Source organism: Amblyraja radiata, chromosome 7, assembly GCF_010909765.2.
Source record: "Amblyraja radiata isolate CabotCenter1 chromosome 7, sAmbRad1.1.pri, whole genome shotgun sequence".
Classification (NCBI taxonomy): Eukaryota; Metazoa; Chordata; class Chondrichthyes; order Rajiformes; family Rajidae; genus Amblyraja; species Amblyraja radiata.
In genome coordinates this window covers 89,764,067-89,773,264 of record NC_045962.1, presented here as the reverse complement: position 1 = coordinate 89,773,264, position 9,198 = coordinate 89,764,067, and the positions used below count along the sequence as shown (strand labels likewise).

At 48.4% G+C, this 9,198-nt stretch overlaps 1 protein-coding gene across 1 annotated transcript; it reads left to right on the top strand.

Annotated features, from left to right (window-relative positions):
* The first annotated feature begins 3,033 nt into the window (after positions 1–3,033).
* LOC116974875 (C-X-C chemokine receptor type 2-like) lies at positions 3,034–8,864 on the top strand. Its single transcript, XM_033023488.1, has 2 exons — positions 3,034–3,168; positions 7,780–8,864. Exon 2 carries the CDS (start codon positions 7,801–7,803, stop codon positions 8,839–8,841), a length of 1,041 nt encoding a protein of 346 aa, XP_032879379.1. The 5' UTR covers positions 3,034–3,168; positions 7,780–7,800; the 3' UTR covers positions 8,842–8,864.
* The last annotated feature ends 334 nt before the right edge of the window (positions 8,865–9,198 follow it).

The window sequence follows — 9,198 nt, the reverse complement described above, 5'->3', positions numbered from 1 at the left end:
GGCAATGAATCCCACAGATTCACCACGCTCTGAGCAAAGAAATTTCTCCTCATCTCCTTTTTAAATGTGCATCCTTTTATTCCGAGGCTGTGCCCTCTAGTCCTAGACTCTCCCACTAGTGGAAACACCCTCTCCACATCACTATTTGGTAGTTTCAATTAGGTACCCGCTCATCCTTCTAAACTCCAGCGAGTACGGGTCCAGCGCCAACAAACGCTCATCGTACGTTAGTTAACCAACTCATTCATAGAAACATAGAAAATAGGTGCAGGAGTAGGCCAATCGGCCCTTCAAGCCAGCACCGCCATTCAATATGATCATGGCTGATCATCCAACTCAGTATCCTGTACCTGCCTTCTCTCCATACCCCCTGATCCCTTTAGCCACAAGGGCCACATCTAGCTCCCTCTTAAATATAGCCAATGAACTGGCCTCAACTACCTTCTGTGGCAGAGAATTCCAGAGATTCACCACTCTCTGTGTGAAAAATGTTTTCCTCATCTCGGTCCTAAAAGATTTCCCCCTTATCCTTAAACTGTGACCCCTTGTTCTGGACTTCCCCAACATTGGGAACAATCTTCCTGCATCTAGCCTGTCCAACCCCTTAAGAATTTTGTAAGTTTCTATAAGAGCCCCCCTCAATCTTCTAAATTCTAGCGAGTACAAACCGAGTCTATCCAGTCTTTCTTCATATGAAAGTCCTGACATCCCAGGAATCAGTCTGGTGAACCTACTCTGTACTCCCATTATGGCAAGAATGTCTTTCCTCAGATTAGGAGACCAAAACTGTACGCAATTCCTGGGATCATTCCTGTAAAACCTCCTCTGGAACCTCTCGAGAGCCAGCACATCCTTCCTCAGATCTGGGGCCCAAAATTGCTCATAATACTCCAAATGCGGCCTGACCAGCGCCTGATAGAGCCTCAGCGTTGCATCCTTTACCAAGAGTGCAAGCAAGCCTCATACAACAGCAAGAGAAAGTTACGAGGGTGCAAAATGACAGAAAAAAGTGCAGATAAAAAAGAGCAAAGCCCACAATGTGGTAGATGGAGAGATCAGGATGCCACCTTATCTAATGGAATAACCATTCAGTGACAGATAACAGCTGGGGAACGCTGTTCTTGCGGCTGGTGGAAGGTGCTTTCAAGCTCCGATCTGTTTCCCTCACTTCCTCTGGCAGCTCGTTCCAGATATGGACTGTCAGACTGTCATATGCTGGGAGAATGGAGCGGCTGGGCTTGTACACTCTGGAGTTTACAAGGATGAGAGGGCATCTTATTGAAACATATAAGATTATTAAGGGTTTGGACACACTAGAGGCAGGAGACATGTTCCCGATGTTGGGCCACAGTTTAAGAATAAGGGGTGAGCCATTTAGAACCGAGGTGAGGAAACACTTTTGAACACAGAGAGTTGTGAGTCTGGAATTCCCTGCCTCAGAGGGCGATGGAGGCCGGTTCTCTGGATGCTTTCAAGAGAGAGTTAGATAGGGCTCTTAAAGATAGCAGAGTGAGGGAATATGGGGAGAAGGCAGGATCGGGGTACTGATTGTGGATGATCAGCCATGATCACATTGAATGGCGGTGCTGGCTCGAATGGCCATTCTCTCAAGATTCACTAAAGCACATTAGCCATATCTTTCCATTCCTTGAATATCCATGTGCCCATCGTAAGGGCTCTTAAACGCCCACTAGCCCTGAATACAGAGTGCTGGAGTCACTTTTTCACACAATGGGTGGTGGGTGTGTGGGACAAACTGCCGGAGGAGGCAGTTGAGGCTGGGACTATCCCAACATTTAAGAAGCAGTTAGACAGGTACATGGATAGGACAGGTTTGGAGGGATATGGACCAAACGCAGGCAAGTGGGGCTAGTGTAGCTGGGGCATGTTGGCAGGTGTGGGCATGTTGGGCCGAAGGGCCTGTTTCCACGCTGTATCACCCTGTGACTCTATGACTATGGCACTGTTGGGGTGTAAACTACCCAAGCGGAATATGAGGTGCTCTTCATCCAGTTTGTGTGTGGCCTCATTCTGGCAATGGAATGGCCCAGGACGTAAAGGTCAGTGTGGGAATGGGAGGGGGAGTTCATAAGGTCATAAGTGATAGGAGCAGAATTAGGCCATTCGGCCCATCAAGTCTACTCCGTCACTCAATCATGGCCGATCTATCTCTCCCTCCTAACCCCATTCTCCTGCCTTCTCCCCATAACCCCTGACACCCGTACTAATCTAGAACCTCTGCTTTAATAATATCCATTGACTTGTGGCCTCCACAGCCGTCTGTGGCAATGAATTCCACAGATTCACCGTCCTCTGTCTGAAGAAATTCCTCTCCATCTCCTTCCTAAAGGAGCGTCCTTTAATTCTGAGCCTATGGCCACTGGTCCTAGACTCTCCCACTAGTGGAAACATCCTCTCCACATCCACTCTATCCAAGCCTTTCACTATTCTGTAAGTTTCAACGAGGTCCGCCCTCATTCTTCTAAACTCCAGTGAGTACAGGCCCAGTGCCGACAAACACTCATCATATGTTAACCCACTCATTCCTGGGATCATTCTTGTAAACCTCCTCTGGACCCTCTCCAACCCATATTTCTTTGTGGTGTTGGAAGAAACCGGAGAAACCCATGCGGGTCATGGGGAGAACGTGCAAACTCCGTACAGACAGCAGACGTAGTCAGGATCGAACTTGGGTCTCTGGCGCTGTGAGGCAGCAACTCAACACGCTGCTCTGCCGTGCCGCCCAAAGAGTGTCTGATCACCACGTTTACCGGCAACAGAACAGTGAGATTCTTACTTGCTGCCTGACTTGTTGCGTTACTCCTTCACTTTGTGCCTTTTATTCTCTCGTTCCCCGCTGGGGTGAAAGAGCCCTCGAGCCCCGCCTGTTCACTATCTCCCCCTGACATCTCCCCTTACATGTATCTCTCTTCACTTGTCACTGTGCCGAAACCTCAGCAGGAATTAAGATGCAAACACGAGTCATGTTTATCTTGATCAAGGCAGCATGACTTGCTGAACCACTTCTGCTTTCTCTCACTTGAAGACTCGCCCCCCACCTCTCCCCTCTCTCCAAAATGCGATAAATTGTTCTCGTTGGTCGCTGTTGGTTTTGTCTTCCTGAGGCTTGGCGTCTTGTAGAGACGATCGCATCCTTTCAACTGGCAGGTAAAGTCTTTTATTCACTCACGTTTATGTTCAACTCTCTCGCGTCGGGATGCATCACAGCACGGTTTGGGAACAGCTCCGTCCAAGACAGCAAGAAATTGCAGAGAATTGTGGACACAGCCCAGACCGTCACACAAACCAACCTCCCTTCCATCGCCTCCATCTACACCTCACGCTGCCTCGGCAAGGCCAGCAGCCCAGACCGTCACACAAACCAACCTCCCTTCCACTGATAAGACACAAAAAGATGGCATGCTGTAACTCAGCGGGTCAGGCGGTCACGGTGGCGCCGCGGTAGAGTTGATCCCTTGCAGCGAATGCAGCGCCGGAGCCCCGGGTTCGATCCCGACTACGGGTGCTGTCTGTGTGGAGTTTCTACGTTCTCCCCGTGACCTGCGTGGGTTTTCTCCGAGATCGTTGGTTTCCTCCCACACTCCAAAGACGTGCAGATTTGTAGGCTAATTGGCTTGGTAAATGTAAACCTTGTCCCCCAGTGTGTGTAGGATAGTGTTAATGTGCGGGGATCGCTGGTCAGCGTGGACCCGGTGGTCTGAAGGGCCTGTTTCCGCGCTGTATCTCTAAACTAAATCTTCGGAGAAAAGGAATAGGTTGCGTTTCAGACTGAAGAAGAGTCTCGACCCAAAACGTCACCTATGCGTTTTTCCAGAGATGCTCTCTGACCCGCTGAGCTACTCGAGCTTTTTGTGCCTCTCTTCGACCTAAACTAAATAAAACACATATGAAGAAGGGTCCCGATCCAAAACATTGTTTATCCAATTAATGAGGTTAATTCCCGGGATGGTGGGACTGTCATATGTTGATAGAATGGAGCGGCTGGGCTTGTACACTCTGGAGTTTAGAAGGATGAGAGGGTATCTTATAAGAAACATATAAGATTATTAAGGGTTTGGACACGCTAGAGGCAGGAAACATGTTCCCGATGTTGGGGGAGTCCAGAACCAGGGGCCACAGTTTAAGAATAAGGAGTAGGCCATTTAGAACGGAGATGAGGAGACACTTTTTCTCACAGAGAGTGGTGAGTCTGTGGAATTCTCTGCCTCAGAGGGCGGTGGTGGCCTCATGATGTCCAAACCCTTAATAATCTTATATGTTTCAATAAGATCCCTTCTCATCCTTCTAAATTCCAGAGGGTACAAGCCCAGCCGTTCCCTTCTCTCAGCATATGACAGTCCCGCCATAGAAACATAGAAAATAGGTGCAGGAGGAGGCCATTCGGCCCTTCGAGCCAGCACCGCCATTCATTGTGATCATGGCTCATCGTCCCCAATCAATAACCCGTGCCTGCCTTCTCCTCATATCCCTTGACTCCACTAGCCCCTAGAGCTCTATCTAACTCTCTCTTAAATCCATCCAGTGACTTGGCCTCCACTGCCCTCTGTGGCAGGGAATTCCATAACTTCACAACCCTCTGGGTGAAAAAGTTTTTTTCTCACCTCAGTCTTAAATGACCTCCCCTTTATTCTAAGACTGTGGCCCCTGGTTCTGGACTCACCCAACATTGGGAACATTTTTCCTGCATCTAGCTTGTCCAGTCCTTTTATAATTTTATATGTTTCTATAAGATCCCCCATCATCCTTCTAAACTCCAGTGAATACTAACCTAGTCTTTTCAATCTTTCCTCATATGACAGTCCCGCCATCCCAGGGATCAATCTCGTGAACCTACGCTGCACTGCCTCAATCACAAGGATGTCCTTCCTCAAATTAGGAGACCAAAACTGTACACAATACTCCAAATGTGGTCTCACCAGAGCCCTATACAACTGCAGTAGAACCTCTCTACTCCTATACTGAAATCCTCTTGTTATGAAGGCCAACATTCCATTAGCTTTCTTCACTGCCTGCTGTACCTGCACGCCAACTTTCAATGACCGGTGTACAAGGACACCCAGGTCTCGCTGCACCTAACCTAACCCCGTTGAGATAATAATCTGCCCCCTTGTTTTTACCGTCAAAGTGGATAACCTCACATTTATCTATATTATACTGCATCTGCCACGCATCTGCCCACTCACTCAACCTCTCCATGTCACCCTGCAACCTCCTAACATCCTCTTCACAGTTCACACTGCCACCTAGCTTTGTGTCATCCGCAAACTTGCTAGTGTTGCTCCTAATTCCCTCTTCCAATTCATTAATATATATGGTAAACAGTTGCGGCCCCAACACCGAGCCTTGCGGCACTCCACTCGCCTCTGCCTGCCATTCTGAAAAGGACCCGTTCATTCCTACTCGTTGCTTCCGGTCTGCCAACCAATTTTCTATCCATGTCAACACCCTACCCCCAATACCATGTGCTCTAATTTTAGTCACCAGTCTCCCGTGCGGGACTTTATCAAAGGCTTTCTGAAAGTCTAGATACACTACATCCACTGGCTACCCATCATCCTATTTTACTTGTCACATCCTCAAAAAATTCCAGAAGATTAGTCAAGCATGATTTCCCTTTCATAAATCCATGTTGACTTGGACTAATCCTTTTACTGCTATCCAAATGCCCCATTATTACCTCTTTAATAATTGACTCCATCATCTTTCCCACCACCGAAGTCAGGCTAACTGGTCTGTAATTCCCCGTTTTCTCTCTCGCTCCTTCCTTGAAAAGTGGGATAACATTAGCTATCCTCCAAACCACAGGAACTGATCCTGAATCTATTGAACATTGGAAAATTATCACCAATGTGTCCACTATTTCTAGAGCCACCTCACTGAGGACCCTGGGATGCAGACCATCAGGCCCAGGGGATTTATCATCCTTCAGTCCCATTAGTCTACCCAATAGTATTTCTCGCCTAATGAAAATGTCTTTCAGTTCCCCTACCCCCTTAGATCCTCTGTCCTCCAGTACATCTGGGAGATTGTTTGTGTCTTCCTTAGTGAAGACAGATCCGAAGTACCTATTCAACTCTTCTGCCATTTCCTTGTAGCCCATAATAATTTCACCCGTGTCTGCCTTCAAGGGACCCACAATTGACTTTGCTACTCTTTTTCCCTTAACATATCTAAAGAAGCTTTTACTGTCCTTCTTTATATTCCTGGCCAGCTTCCCTTCGTACTTCATCTTTTCAGCCCGTATTGCCCGTTTTGTTTCCTTCTGTTGTCCTATGAAAGTTTCCCAATCCTCTGGCTTCCGGCTACTCTTTGCTGTGTTATACATCTTTTCTTTTAGTTTTATTCTATCCCTAACATCTCTTGTCAGCCACGGTTGCCCCCTACTCCCCTTAGAATCTTTCTTCCTTTTTGGAATGAAATGATCCTGCGTCTTCCGGATTATGCCCAGAAATTCCTGCCATTGCTGTTCCACCATCATTCCTGCTAGGATCCCTTTCCAGTCTACCTTGGCCAGCTCCCCTCTCATGCCTTCATAGTCCCCTTTGTTCAACTGCATCACTGCCACTTCTGATTTAACGTTCTCCTTCTCAAATTGCAGATTAAAACTAATGATATTATGATCACTAATTCCAAGCGGTTCCTTTACCTCGAGTTCTCTTATCATATCCGGTTCATTGGACAACACTAATGGCTCTGTCCCACGGTGCGAGTTCATTCCAAGAGTTCTCCCGAGTTAAAAATCAAAATCAAACTCGTGGTAAGCACGGAGAATGAACGTAGCGGGTACGTCAGAGCTCGGGACGTCTCTTAGCGCCAACGGCAGGTACCCGGGAAGACTCGCTAACGGCAGGTGAGCACGGGAAGACTCGTGAAGATTTTTCAACATGATGAAAAATGTTCACGAGAGCCCCGAGTACCGACGAGCGGCCATTACCGTAAATCGCCGAGTTCGAATCAGGGCAAACTCGGGAGAACTCTTGGAATGAACTCGTACCGTGGGACAGGGGTTTAAATCCAGAATTGCCTTTTCTCTGGTCGGCTCCATTACAAGCTGCTCTAAGAATCCATCTCGGAGGCATTAGACTAACTCTCTTTCTTGGGGTCCTGAACCAACTGATTTTCCCAGTCTCTGCCCACCTGCTTGTCCTTTCTATAGGATGTATAACCCTGAATATTAAGTTCCCAGCCATCCCGGGAATTAACCTTGTGAACCTACGCTGCACTCCCTCAATAGCAAGAATGTCCTTCCTCAAATTAGGGAACCAAAACTGCACACAATACTCCAGGTCATCCATGATTGAATGGTGGAGTAGACTTGATGGGCCGAATGGCCTAATTCTGCTCCTATCACATGAACTTAAATCTAAAGCATGAATGAATGAATGAATACATTTATTGGCTAAGTATTCACATACAAGGAATTTGCCTTGGTGCTCCACCCGCAAGTGACAACACGTGACCGTGACAGTTAAGAATGATGCATAAAACATTAAACATTAATAATAAAACATTATCGATTAAACATGTGAATGAAATAAAATACCAGAGCAAAAGGAGGCTACAGGTTTTTGGTTGTTGAGTAGAGCTACTACTCGTGGAAAAAAGCTGTTTTTATGTCTGGCTGTGGCGGCTTTGACAGTCCGGAGTCGCCTTCCAGAGGGAAGTGATTCAAAGAGTTTGTGGCAAGAGTATGTCGCTCTGGGAATAATTGTACAAATTGCCACTAATCCCATTTTTCCAATCTATGATTTGTTTCAGAGAACTTCTACGAATATCAGAATGTCTTCCTACAGGAACGATAACATGACCACAGGGTACGATTACGACGCAGGGTACGATTACGACGCACGTCCTTGTGGGCCGGGGGAGTTTGTGACCATGAAGACCATCACGGCGGTGGTCTACAGCCTGGTGTGTCTCTTGGCCGTGACGGGGAATGTACTGGTGTTGGTGGTCATCCTTCACAACCGCCGCTCCATCTCATCCACGGACGTCTACCTGCTCCATCTGGCCATGGCCGACCTGCTCTTTGCCCTCACCCTGCCCTTCTGGGCAGTGGACGCCGTGTCTCCCTGGGTGTTTGGTGACGCCATGTGTAAGGTGATCAGTATGTTGCAGGAGGTGAACTTTTACAGTGGCATCCTCCTGCTGGCCTGCATCAGCGTGGACCGCTACCTGGCCATTGTCCGCTCTGCCCAGTCGCACGGCCACAAGAGGCCGTGGCTGGTCAAACTGGTGTGTGCCATCGTCTGGCTCGTGGCCCTGCTCCTGTCCTTGCCCGTCCTCTACAATGAAGTGTTCTACGACAATTACCGGTCCGTCTGTAACGAGGAACACGATGGTGATTTTGACAAACCGTGGAAACTGGGCATCAAAGTTTGTCGCCTGGTCATCGGCTTCCTCTTGCCGCTGGCCGCCATGGTCTTCTGCTACTCCGTCACCGTGTGGAAACTGTGCCAGACCAAGGGCTTCCAGAAGCAGAAAGCCATGAAGGTCATCATCGCGGTGGTGCTGGCCTTCCTGGCATGCTGGCTGCCCTACCATCTAACCATGGTTGTGGACATGCTGGTGAGAGTCAAACACATCGACGTCTCCTGCATCCAACGTGAACACTTGGACAGGGCCGTGCTGGCCACCCAGTGCTTGGCCTTTCTTCACAGCTGCATCAACCCAATCCTCTACGCCTTCATCGGGGTGAAGTTCAGGAGGAACCTGGTCAAACTCCTGGCTCATAAAGGCCTCATAAAGAGAAGCGAAGAATCCCAATTCAAGCAATCACGCTCATCCTCAGTCTCTGGGCAGACATCTACCACCATTTAGACAGCTCCCCACCCCACTGCCCTCCCCCCAACCCAACCCCAACCCCAACCCAACCCCTCCCCCACCCCCCGCTGAGTTTCTCCAGCATTTTTGTCTACATTCGATTTTTCCAGCATCTGCAGTTCCTTCTTAAAAATTACTATCTGCAGTTCCTTCCTACACTAGAATTTCTGGCAAGTCTCCAGTGACATCTACTGAGCTCCGCAGAATCACCATATTGGGATGTGTCCAATCTGAATGTGGCACCCAGAGCGATACAGCATGTAAACAGGCCCTTCGGCCCAACTTGCCCACTCCGACCTACATGCCCAATCTATACAAGGCCCGTGTTTGGCCCACATCCCTCCAAACCGGTCC

Coding starts and splice junctions, on each gene's coding strand:
- LOC116974875 (XM_033023488.1), top strand. CDS start 7,801: ATGTCTTCCTACAGGAACGATAACATGACCACAGGGTACGATTACGAC.